This window comes from Barbatula barbatula (genome assembly GCF_947034865.1).
Source record: "Barbatula barbatula genome assembly, chromosome: 16".
In the NCBI taxonomy this organism is placed as follows: domain Eukaryota; kingdom Metazoa; phylum Chordata; class Actinopteri; order Cypriniformes; family Nemacheilidae; genus Barbatula; species Barbatula barbatula.
In genome coordinates, this window is record NC_136779.1 from 22,173,605 (window position 1) to 22,187,119 (window position 13,515).

Sequence of the window (13,515 nt, forward strand, 5' to 3'; positions counted from 1 at the left end):
TGAACTGTATTTTCAAGATGAGGATAGATGATGTGGCTGTGGGAGGAGATGTGTTGTGTCTTCGTTTAGGAAAGGAAAGTAAGTCTGCTCTCTCTCTCTCTGATCCACTGACAAGTGTACTGCCTGAAATAGTGTGTGTTTGAGGAAAGAAGGGCGGGGTTACACTATGACCCATTTAGCAAACGGCTCCGTCAATGCAGCACTGTGCATAGTGTGACTGTTTCTAATTATGACTCTCAAGTCTGAGAGAGAGAGATTTATAAGTCATACATTACTATACATGCATACTAGAGAGTTAGGGAGAGGGCTCATGCTATTTCAAATCATTCTGATGTTAAAATATTTATTTAGTAGACACTACAGTAAATGTTGCTATAATGACTAGACACTTGTGTTTTTAAATCTTAACACAGTAAATATTAAACTATACTTTTGCTAAAACTGCTGTTCATACTACAAATATTGTAATGTGCAGTATAATACAGTTCCCAAAGTACAACATGTTTCATTTAGATTTTGAACATGACGCAGCATCGCAATACTACGTGGTATCGTGATATTCCCTAAGGTATCGTATTGTAAGATATGTTTATGGTATCTTAACAAACGTATTTCACAGTATATTCTGTTCTACCCAATGAATGTCTTCCAGTAGATTTGTTTGAGCATCAGACTGAAATTTAAGCTGTTTTGAATGTGAATCAATCAATTGATATCAGAAGTCATGTTTTTTGACAGTGACAGACACCATGTGAAGGGATGTAAAGCGAAAAATGTGTACACCTCTTTATTTCTGTTTCTTTTCATTTATATTCTTTATTTGTCAAATGGCTTCTGGAAGTTAGATGGTTGTAAATGATGACAGAAGTTTTGAGTCTATTCATTTATTAACTTTCTGTGTGTAAGTGAGAAAGTAGCGTGTCTCCTGTTGAGATGTGATGGTGTCTGCAGTGTGGGGTGAGTTCTCATGAGTCTGGCTTCTCTCAGACTGGCAGAAGGAATGTAAAGCTCCGTCTCTGGATCGGGATGCACACACACACAAACACACGCAGTATAGCAGCTTGTAGTTCTGCAGTGAGGCTGTAATTCATACATACAGGGAAATATTTTCAGCCCTATGACCCCTTAAAACCCACCCAAAAGGAATGAAAACTAGTGTCAAATCAAGGTTAGCAACTGCCAAATTATGTTTTCCATTGTGATATTTACTTATCTAAATGGTTTCCTATCTATTATATATATATATATATATATATATATATTGTTGTTCTGTTAAACACAAAATATGTTTCGCGGGATTTAGGAAAGCAAGCAATTCCGGGGAACCTTTGACTACCATTTTAGACTATGGTAGTCAATGATGCTTCTTCCAAATATCTTTGTGTTAAATTGAACAAAGACATTTATACAGTTTTGTATAAACTAGAAGTTTCAATAATTCTCATTTCTGGGTGGACTATGCCTTTAAAAAAACACATGCACGGAAATGGACATGCAAAAACATGCTTAAGAAATAACAGTGTAAAGTTTAAATTGAACATTGTCAGATGTACACTCTGATGTTTTGGGTTTCCAACTAGTATTCCTACTAAAACAGAATGATCCCCGTGTGTGTTTGTGTGATGAATGTGATGGTTGTCTAAAGCTCTGTTAAGAGCGCTACTGTCATTGAGTGTGTGTGTTAATGCCAAACCATGATGTCAGTATATGAGCTGTCTGTCAGGTGGTGTAGACGCAATAGTTCATGAGACCGTAAATGTCATCTGAGGTACATCGCTCTGTTCAAACAGACACAGAATAGAGATGTATTTGAATGTTCACAGCAGGGATACCCCTCACACATCATGTGTAAGTGAAGTTCCTCCGTGACCTTCATCAGATAGCATCGTCCTGAATAACTGACATTCGCTTCCCATTCCAGTGCACTCAGATAACTGCATTTGTCATTTATTCAAAAATCATGTTTTTATGATGTTATTAATGTTATTATTGTGTTCGTTAGCTGTATTTTTTGAGTTATTATGGCTTGAATCAAAACAAACCGACTGCAGTTTGATTGATAGTATTTGGAATGCACAATAGAAAACATGATTTGAAGGAGTTGAAAGCAAACTCTTCATATACAGCTGAATTAAAGCCCGGCCGGATGATGCTTTGTCTGTAGCGGGATGCTCTCATGTGTGTGTGTGTGTAGATCTGATCAGGTGTCTTCTGTATTCTAGAGATGAGCTGCAATTATTGTGATGTTTGTTTGGCAGCATGAAGGTGATGAGAGGAAACTCCCCGATGACAAATGACAGATGTGACCCACTCGTGATTGCAGAAGGAAGTGCCTTTGTGTGTGTGTGTTTGTGTGTGTGTGTGTGTGGGGGAAAGGTGTAAGGTCTCTATCTGGCCGTGAATGGCTCAATGCACCAGTTGTAGTAGTAGAGATTATATGATGTTTTATAACAGATGCATGGTGGTGTTTCCTCAGGAAGTCGTGCAGATGTTTCATCACAAGCTTGCGTTCAGAAATCACCAGTGAATGTTTGTGTAAAAACACCTGCAGAGCTCTTCAGAGGAGGAGAAATATCCACAGTCTTTTCTAAATTGATCATTGCAGCTGCGTCAGGTTAACATGTTCCACAGATCTGTGTGTTTGTTACAACAACAAAGCATGCTTTTCCTTTAAGAGATGTGGATGGGATGTGCTGTTGCTATATTTATCTGTCCTAGAAACGGCTCGTGTGACTGTTGCCTTGATTCAACTCTCTGAACGCTGGAATAGAGAGATAAACCACAGACACGAACACTGCAGATGCCTCCAAAAAAAGACATTGTACACAAAAATACTGGAATTCTTTATCCTGCAGCTTTAATAATCACAACTGTAACTGTTATAAAAACCTTTGGTGAGGTTTTAATAATACAGATGATTATATGAGTGTGTGTGTTGCGTGTCGATGTTTATTTCTGTCGTGTAAATCCACAGCTAGTGTTTCACATGAACAGAGCTCATCTGACCTCAGATCTTTAACAGCGTTTAATGGTGTAAACACTCTTTCTGCTGCTCATTGTGGTCGTGTTTAGACGCAGTCAGTCGTGGGCATGTCTATCTGACCTCTATTGATAGAAGTTGAAATGGTAGGTTGTGAAGCCAAAAGTTCAGCATGTGTAAAGATCACATGCACACGCTGGCATACGGCACAGAGTCTGAGGTTTAACTTAACCGCACGCACACACCGAGCTCTTTTTCTACATGAAACAAGACTTACAAATTGCAAATGCAGGTGAAGATTGTTTAAACAAGGTGTGAAATATTGCGTATTGAGTCATCATATACTACTGTATGTAAAACTGAAATGACTGATTTGAGAACACAAAAGACGTTTGCAGAATGTCAGTAATGTCTTTCAAAACTACAAAAGCTTAATGAAAATACTTTGACTTATCAGATTTTGGAGTTTTAAGTGTTAACATTCATTTCAGATGAATAGTAAACATTTCCTGATCAAAGTCAGATTTTACACAGGAGCGATGCACTTTGGCTTGTAGGAATGTTGGTCGGTAACCAGAAAGTAACATTTGTTTTGATGGTGATCATGTGTTGTCGGTCTCATGCCTGCCGTGTGTGTGTGTGTTTCTTCAGACGAACACACACAATGTTTAAGTGCACTTCAGTTCTGTACTGTCAGGTCAAACTAGTAATGAATCCAATTACACTCGAGCTCATGCCAGTGTGTCAGTTTAGCTTTCTGATTGAATTAAAGTCTCAGGACCTGTTTTCCACTGTTCATACTTAACCTGGCTCAGTAACATCTTGATGTTTTTACACTGTGTGTTTGCAAGCGGAGGCTTAACATCAATGACTGTTATTGACTGTCGATCATGCAAACAATATTTTATAACAAAGAAAGAGAGATTATGTTTATGTGATGTTCAGTTAAGTTCAGATGACAAATGATGTGTGGGCCTGTCTGAGAGATCACAGAAGCTGACGTCGACTGATCTGAATCTTTCTTTCTCTTACAGACATTCAAGCCTCTGGTGGGAAAGACAGTGCTTAGCTCCATCACAGCCCTTGAGTTCTTCTCTGACAGACGGCTGGACTTTCTGACGGATGAAGGAGTCTATCAGCCCTATCAGGTGAAGGTCTCATGTCGTCTGTTAAAGCCTCTTTACATCCGTCTGTTTACACTGACCCTGCGTCCATCTCTGTCTGGGAATAGCCGTTCATTGGTTTATGATTCTGTCATCCAAGATGGATCTCTCCAAGTCCATTTGGTTAAATTACCACCCTTTCCACATGTTCCTGGAAATCCCTTGCTAGAGTTTCCCGCTATTAGAGTTTGTGTTTACACTAATGGATCCTGCCGGTGGATGTTCTGTATATACAAGCCGGTCAGCGACAAGAATTCGCCTTCATTGGCACTTCAAGCTCGGAGCGCTAATAACATCAACAAACAGCCTCTTCTATTGTTCTGTGCTAACGGTGACATTCATCTGCCTCAGAGAGAGAGAGACAGATGGGAGGAGATGCTCTCCACTGCTGGATTCATATATTCAGCACATGTATTATCCTCACCTCCATCCTGCATGACGGATAATGAAAAGCCATCTGCCAGCAAATTATTGTCCTCTCTCTCCCTCTGAACCCGGATCTTACGCGTCACTGGCTGTAATGTGTGTTTGTGTGTGGGGGTGTTTCTGATATATTGAATTGTAGGTTGTTTTTTGAGTTGTTTTTTGTGACTGCAGTGAAGGTTTACTGCATACATGATGTGATCTTACATCGTTCCCTTCAGTAAGTGATCCGTGCTGACCTAGTTTAGAGAAGTGATGGGATTGCTTGGTAATTTCTGCCTAAAGAACTAAGAAGGAAAGAATTAAAGCCGAGGAGTTCGGGTAAAAACAGCACACCACACATGAGCGAAGTTTATTGAGTCAAGAGTCAGAAGAATGACTGCTGTGGTCCAAAACAGCTAAATATAATATTAACTGATAAATCGACTTAAAGTGGAGGTAACACGTGCCAATCTCATATTAACCTTGAGTTCCTATATAGAAGTATCTCTGAAGAGTCTTTAGATTGAAGAGATCTCACTGTGGTATAGTACTTTTGACCCGCGTACGGGTCATGTCCGGCATCTCTTAGGGACCGCTCCATCAATCAGTCTCAAACCATCTCCAAATCCAGCGTTACATCCACCGTTTATATAACACCCATCACTGAAATGATTCCAGCATTATTGTTGCAGTTGCTGCTAAGATGGACATTAGCTGTGAGCAACCCCAGCATGCATCAAGACAAGGTTGATCAGCTGAATAGCACATGTTTATTTTTGGTTTGTGTACATTTTATTCTTAATGGAGTCTGGAGTTTTGGGCTCAGCAGAATTGAAATGCAGCGTTAGGACTGAAACACACACTATGCAGATGAACCGCACGTCAGCACACGTTGAGAGGAGACACACAGGTAATTCTTTCTCCTTCTTCCTCGGGCATCTGTCATCTACCACAGAAAGTTTGTCAAACCCACATCTGACGTTCAAACACACTTCTCATTGTGGAACTGGAAACACAGCCCCCCCCCCCCCCCCCCCCACTGTAAATATGGCGGAAGTCTGACCTGTGAAGTGTTTGGAAACCGTGCCGTTTGCTTGCTGAAGTTCAGCTCCGTCTTCTCTCCTGATGCTGGGATGGGTGGAGGCCCGGAGCTCAGGAATCTGTTTGGCATAATCCTAACAATCGAGTCTCTGTGTGGCAGCGCAGAGAAGCAGAAAAAGCCTGTTATGATGTATATCTCCGCAGGACACATTCGCATACTCATTCTCTGTGCCACATCACTGTGTGGGGATTGGACATGAATTTATTTACCCTCAGGAAGGAGGAGGAAGAATCTGACCTGCAAAGTACTTCAAAGCTCTGTGTGATGGTGAATCAAACTCTTGTTAATGGTCATGAACGTTAATGTTTCTGCAACTTTTAGCTCTGCTCATTAAGGATGACAATAATGTACTCCGAGTCTGAGAATTACATTTAAAGGGATAGTTCGCCCGAGAATGAAGGATTCTTTCATTAATTACTCACTCACACAAAGGAAGATGTTTTGAAGAATGTTCAAAATCATATTTAAAATACGTACAACGTTAATGTAAGAGTAGGAAATATGGTGTGTAGAAAGCCTACAAACAAGTGTGCTGTAACCCTCTGTGACCTCATCCCCAGGCTCGTCATGACTTTACTTACATCATCCTGATACACTCTCAGTTAATGAAGAAACATACATCACACACACACAGATGCAGTCGCTGCAGTCAACATGCAGGGCTCTAGAACCAACATTTGAGAGATGGCACTGGTGCTACCAAGCTAATTTTTAAAAAATTATTCCTTTAATGTTTTTGGGCCCGTCCTTTGTTGTTCGATGAACATTATAAACAGAGATCTTTATTATGCTGCTGTCCCTTTAAGAGCTTGCGCACTGTACTGTAACACACATGCTGTTTGTTTACAATACAAACTACTTTTACAAGGATTCTTGCTAATATGGGAGTTTTGACGTAGTTTATACGTCCGTTTCAGAGTAAGAAGCCGTGAAAGAGAACTCAGTTTAGTATTTTGCACGCGCACACAGAGACCTGAAGGCTTTTAGTGATTATTCTTCATGAAAGCTGAGTTGATACACACATTTGGCTTTTATCAGTAACGACTCAAAAATAAAAAGCATGTAACGTGATGTATAACATTGTATATGCTTTGCAGCATTGTTTTATACAATATTATAGTGCTTAAAGTTAAACGCATGTTTCCCGCATTATCTTCACGTGCATACAGTACACGCAACATATTTCGTTATCTTTGCTGTTTTGTATCTTGTATTCTGCAGGCGGCGAAACATATTTATTTCAGTTGAAACACTAAGGAAAAATTGTCGTGAAATGCCACCATTTAGTCACAGTCTGGAGCCCTGGCATGCATGTCTCTGAACAAGATTCTTCTAGAATCATGATGTCATGATGTACTGGATAATGCCTCTCCGTACCTGCGCTGTATAAATGACATCATGCCGTCCTAAACACTACATACGTTTCATCACCCAGCAACAAGCTTTTTTCACACACGTCACATATGTAGTATTGCCATAGCAACAGAAGCGCACACGGCGTCTGCTCCTCAACAAAAGCTTTGACGTGTCACTGCGCTCTTTCTCTGTTTTCTCACTGAAGGTGGTGTTTAATTGCTCTGATATTTACAGCGCTGTTATAACGCATCAGCATTAATGCTTTCTTGGTGTCATTCCAGCTCTCCGCAAAATGATTCATCCTGTCAGTGCGTCATCTGGCTAGAAAGCATTTGAAGAGAGCTGGAAAGAACATTCTGTTTACACCTCTGACTGATGCAAGCATTGTGTCAGATCCCCACGATGCCCCGCTGCCATGGCAACACTCGCCTGCATCTTTCCATCCACACGACACACTCATCTGTTCATTACGACTCAGAGTATGTTTGAAGTAGCATCCAAACCACACGGAGGTGTGAGCAGGCCGATCTGATCATTAGAAACTTTTCCTTTTCTCAAGTGAGACAGATGTATCCGCAGGATTTATAGTGCTGGAGGAACACATGTGAGTACCTCAGAGATGATGTGTTTTTGTATGCAAACCCCAGAAGCCAGTTTGCATTTCAGCACTTCCGGTTCCATCGCCACAACTTCTTAAGTGGGTTTTTGGTAAATCGTGGTTAAGATTTTCACATTTTAATCTATGACATAAAACACCATTTACAACCGCTCGTGATTTTTTAAAGTCTGTCATCATTTACTCACCCTCAGATTGTTCATATCCTGTATAAATGTGTTTGTTCTTATGAACACAATGGAAGATATTCATAAGACAAAAAGGCATGATGCAAGAATGTTTGCTGTGGTTATCAGAGTGTAGATAAGGTCAAACTATCATGTGATCTGGTCGGGTGTGTGAGTAAAGTAAAAGCCTCATTATTTGAGCTGAACTCGGAGGACGGTGAATCTCCAGAGGACAGGACGACTTTAACACAGCAGGGATGAACACGTCTGCCCTTTGTGTTCACACACACACATAGAGAGAAAGAGAGAGAGGTGCGGCGAAGCGAGTGAAGGAAGCAGAGGAATGCTAACAGGAGCAATCAGTCATGTGGAGCGAGAGCGTAATGGCACTTCATTCATTCCTAATGAACACATTGTTAATTTTACACACGTACAGTAACAGCCTGAAACGCCACCTTCATGACAACTGGACGTGTTTACTATCATCTCACACATGACATTGTGTTTCTTCATATTTCTGATGATACAGAGCTTATGAACACTCACCGGAGGTTTACTTGTTTTGCTTGTGTTAATGTTTCATCTAAACACCAGCTTGTGTTGTGTCCTAACCCACTGATAAGGAACACTACATGATGATAAATGAATGTGATGAACGGTATGACAGTATGGATGGATGTTGGGCAGATGTATGAGACATCAAACATGACATTGTGTTTTGTTTTGCAGTCTCTTTGTGTTCAGTGTGGAGATGAAAACATGCTTCAGCAGCACATCTACATCTGTGTCACGTTGCTTAACACATTATAACTGGAGCTTTCCAGATTTATTTGCGCTGCAGAGGTGGTGTACATTATGTTTGTTAGGGGTTTGTATGTCATCTTTGAGGTTTTGAGCCGGTGTCATAGGACGCACACGCGCCTGACCCCCAGTTAACTTCCGGTTTGTGTTTGGCTAGGGTCTTATAATTTGACTATTTATATTTTATGGTAATTGTTATTATTATTTTACTGTCTAATAACGGTATTAAATAAACGATTTGTTGAATTTAGTTGTATTTTCATTTGGTTAAATAAACACTTTGTTGAATGAGTCCTGTAGTTTTCATGCGTTTAAAGAAACCGTTCGGTACATTGACATCTAGCGGTTGATCTTGGTATCTCAGTCTAAATTCTAAATATTGGAGAGACAAGTTTAGCCAAGTAACTCTTCTTCTGGGTTTCTTTTGCTTGTTATCAGGAATAATCTACAGGCGCTGGATTGTGTGTGAATGTGCAGCGGAAGTTCAGTTGGGTGCTCATGCGCAGTAACGCTTGTTTATGTTGTTAAGATGAAACCGTCTACAAGTGCAAAGGAACAGACAGAAGTGTTTATTGGTTTATTTTCAGAATTGTCTTTCCTGAGATCAGCATCGTCTAACAGCACATACACAGATGCTTCATGGATACGGATTGTGGACTCAATCCGTATGAGATCCAGTGAGCAGTCATGGAGGCTGACAGATAGACGAGTCATGAGATGTTTTCACAGAAACGGTCGCGAGCACCACACCCAGCTCTGTTCCCAGGCTCCAGGATGAGAGAGAGGGGAAGGAAGCTTGTTTTATCTGGGTCAGAGTTTGGATCTGGAAGCACTTTCCTATTCCCCCAGCACTGAGCACCACCCTCATGTGGAAAATCCTGGAACATATTGCTGTTAAAGTGATGGATGGCAGCCCGGTGTGTGTGGGGGGGTGGAAAGAGAGTGCATCTGCTCTGTCCTTCATGAGGTGTTCGGACACGACGCAGGAATGAGATCTCTGTCCTCATTCACAGCATTTGTGTGAAACTGGCGTTCGTGCAAACACATGTTATTCTGCTGCAAGACAGACATTGAGGTGGAAAAGCATTGGCTTTTGTGTGAACGCTCTTTCTGCTCTTCTCTGTGGTTGTGTCGAGGGCTTGGCCAGGAAATCAGATTGTGTTCTTGGACCTCACCAGCAGAGAAAGTGCCCAATAAATAAATCATGTGTTCTGTAAGCCTTTCGCGTTAAAATAGAAACCGGAAGGAATGCGTGTGTGTGTTCGCTAGGTAAAAATGAATCTAGTGGTTTATTTCAGACACGCTGTGGACATGCAACAATATCACTGATCTGACATGTGAATGATGTGAAATTTTTCTTATGGTTGTATTGTGCACGGTTTCTCACTGTATCTAATTACAATGAAAAGCAAAGTCTTCATCTGAATGTAATAACCAATCGCCGTAGGGTTGCCAACCGTCTCCATCCCGTATATGGAGCCTGTCTGATTTGTCCGGTACGTGACTTCCCATGTCCCGTTTATTGACTGCTGCCGATCTTACCAGCGATTGAAGCGGCTGCAGTGATCACGACACATGAGATGATATTACCCACATCTGTCATCTAATCGCAGCCCCCTGACGCGCATCAGTTGTTAAGTAAATGCATCTGTCACTCACACGCTCCCTCAGACACACTCGCACGCAACCGCACAGTGTTGCTGTGCTAATATCCTTTTTTGACAGAAAAGTGCAATGTGAATGAAGTTTATCTGTGCATGTGCACATAGTTTGTTCCCCAGACGGACGCGTAGCCCAGCCTACTATTTTATTACTGTACGCAAACAGAAAATATGTCATTGAGAACGGCTTTATTGCACGTTTGGTTATGTTCAAATACTGTACAGTACTGTATTTAACCGTTCAGAGAGTAAACGCAAATACGATGCGGTGATGTCATGCATATATTTTCTGAGCTCAGTTTATGTGTGTATGAGACCTGCAGTGTGATTGTGTAAATAAGCTCCACCCACTCTCTATCTCTCTCTCTCTCTCTCTCTCTCTCTCTCTCTCTCTCTCTCTCTACTCCTCATCACCATCAACAATTAATGGAAGTGCTGGGCGGATATCCCTCACACACACACACACACACATGCGCGTGTGCGCCGCTGGGCTCCTGTCAAGAGGAAGTGTTGTGTGTGTGTGTGTGTGTGTGTGTGAGAGAGGTTTCCTGCTTCAGTGGACTTGATCACTTTGAATATCATCTCTGCTGTCAGACGTGTACAGTCTCTGTTTGATGTTTTGACACTGTGGTTTGTGAGATGATCACAGCTTTAGTAAATGTTCATGTAGCTCGCTCATCTGAAAATCAACACAAAACACATCGACAAGCTGGACATCACTTACAACCAGAACAATCACAACTACATTCATTGATTTATGATTAAGATGATATAATACTGATGGTGAAATATATTGTTTATTTCCTGGGAAATCCTTTTTTATACGTTCGATCACAGGAGGAGATTTGATTGTTTGTGAAATCATACGCTGATGTTTTGTTGTTTGTTTGTAGGATGAGTTGGACAGTTTAAGTCCTGTTCTCAGGGACTGCCCACAGCTTCATGAAGAAGTCAAAGCCTGGGTCAAAGACCAGAAGGTTCAGGAAATTTTTATGCAAGGTAAGACTGTCACATTTCGCCTGATCTTCTGTAAATAATATAAAATGTTCTGTCACTTTGTTTTCTGTTCTGATGTGTTTGTTTTAAGTTTTACACATTGATTGTTTTTTGTGTACAAATCATAAGCGTACAACATTTGAAATGATATAAAGTCTTGAAAATATAATGCCGTTTAAAGGTCACCTGGTGTACGAGTGCAGGTCATTTGTGAATATGAACCAGTAAGCGTTTCATATTAGATTGCTAAATGAGCAGAGTAGCTAAAGGAATAAAAAGACATTGATAATAGCAAGAAATGTTTTCTATACGTCTAGATGCTCTCAGAAGGGACAGTAATGTGATGGTTGTGAATGTGAAGTGATGGTTTTAGCTTGAATCATCTATCAAAGAATCTTCTCACTGTCCTTTTAGTGGTGATGAGTCAAATCAGTTTGTTTCACTGCTGAATATTCTGATTCGCTTAGCAGAAGGTCACATTATGGAAGCAAACTGATTTGTGAGTACTTCAGTGGTTTGTAAAGGAGGTACACAGTGTGTTGTGGTGGTCTTGGCAAAATGTCTTGTTTACAAAGTTCACAACAAGATTCCAGACCAACAGTTAGTCGGCATTTGTCAAGGAAGACTGAATGGAAAGAAGCTGATAAACCGTGTGTGAGAGAGAGAGATGTTATGAACACCGTGACAGTAAAGATGTAACAGGTCCGTCCCTTATCGAGCCGATGAAGACTGTTATATTCATGTATTGGTGTATGTGAGCATGCAGAAGTTTAAAGCTGTTCAGTCTCATATCACACATTTAAATGTATTGACTTAGAATCTGAAGCAAACACTATTTGATCATTGAGTGTGCTGTGTGTTCATTTATGTGTGTTTGTGTTTTCTCAAGGTCCCTATTCACTGAATGGCTATCGTGTACGAGTTTACAGGCAGGATTCAGCCACCCAGTGGTTCACGGGCATCATCACACATCACGATCTTTTCAGTCGCACTATGGTTGTCATGAACGACCAGGTACAACCGCTTCCTCGTAGTTTTGATGGTGGCTTGTGGGTGCTTCACTGTCAAATATTCAAGTGCAGCGGTACGGTGACTGCTGTGTCCTCTCGTGTGTGTGTTGTAGGTACTAGAGCCTCAGAACGTCGACCCCTCTATGGTGCAGATGACCTTTCTCGATGATGTGGTACATTCATTACTAAAAGGAGAGAACATCGGCATCACGTCTCGGCGCAGGTCTCGCTCCAGTCAGAACAGCAACACCGCCCATGTGAGTGAACGTGTACGTCGTGTTTGTGTTTGTGTCGCGTGCACGTGTGTGTCAGTGCGTGTGCTTGTGTGGCTGGACGTCTGTGTCTGTAGCTAGCCTTTAAAGTGAAGTTCCTATGTGCTTTTTTTTCCGAAAGTCATTTAAAGAATCCTAGAGATATATCATTGCTCCCTTCATCATTAACCAGACTTCTCTGTTCCACCTTTTTTTGTTTTCTTATCTTCTCTGTTTCCCTGTTTTAAACATTAATTGGGGATATGCAAGCAGACCACAGGAGGGAGACCAGGCGGCTCTACAGGAATCACTCAGGTACCGGGCCGCACCCCCTCTCCCCTCTCTCCGTAGATCTAGAGCTGCTTTATATCACCTGCATATCCCTGTGTATGATGAAAGCCGTCTCTGTTCATATGTTCAGTAAATGCTTCAATCTCCATTCACACGCTCTGCTTGCATGAATTCAGAGGGTTTGGGCTGAAAGAGCCATAGGAACTCTTCTTTTAAGCCTAGCTCTGTGACCACATGTTTTACAGACTCGTGTAGTGCCGTCGCTGCTGGCATTGGTATTGGTGGTGGTTGTAAAAGCATCTCTTACCCCCTGTATGGAGTACATGTGCGTGTCAAGGCCTCTCACGCTGCTGTTTGTGTATGCACTGGTGATTATTTACAGGGTCATTACACGCGCGCCCAAGCGAACAGCCCCAGACCCGTCATGAATTCGTCCGGCGCCGCCCCGAAACCGGCCTCTCAGCAGCAGCAGCAATCCCAGCATGCACAGCCGCAGGTATCCCAGCAACACCAGCAGCAGCCGTCACCAGGTCAACAGCGCGGCTCACGCTCTTCACGACGAAAAGGCTCGGACAGCAGCGTTCCAGACGACGAGAGGATCAAAGATGAAAAAACAGAAAGTGGAGGGAAAGGTTTAGACACTCTTTTTTATTCTTATGCACAGGGTTAGTACACACGGGAACCGTTCGCAGATTAAGTTTTCATCTCTGGGATGT

General features: G+C 41.7%; 1 protein-coding gene across 4 annotated transcripts in view; it reads left to right on the top strand.

Annotated features, from left to right (window-relative positions):
* The window catches only part of jmjd1cb (jumonji domain containing 1Cb), an 82,575-nt gene that overhangs the window by 51,955 nt on the left and 17,105 nt on the right, over window positions 1–13,515 (top strand). For 2 of the 4 annotated variants that reach the window (XM_079475857.1, XM_079475859.1), the window contains 6 exons: window positions 4,015–4,128; window positions 11,145–11,250; window positions 12,137–12,261; window positions 12,371–12,514; window positions 12,782–12,823; window positions 13,182–13,431. In XM_079475857.1, coding sequence (XP_079331983.1) covers window positions 4,015–4,128; window positions 11,145–11,250; window positions 12,137–12,261; window positions 12,371–12,514; window positions 12,782–12,823; window positions 13,182–13,431 — 781 coding nt within the window. Of the gene's footprint in view, window positions 1–4,014; window positions 4,129–11,144; window positions 11,251–12,136; window positions 12,262–12,370; window positions 12,515–12,778; window positions 12,824–13,181; window positions 13,432–13,515 lie in introns of all 4 variants that reach the window. The other 2 variants (XM_079475856.1, XM_079475858.1) reach the window with 2 other exon arrangements.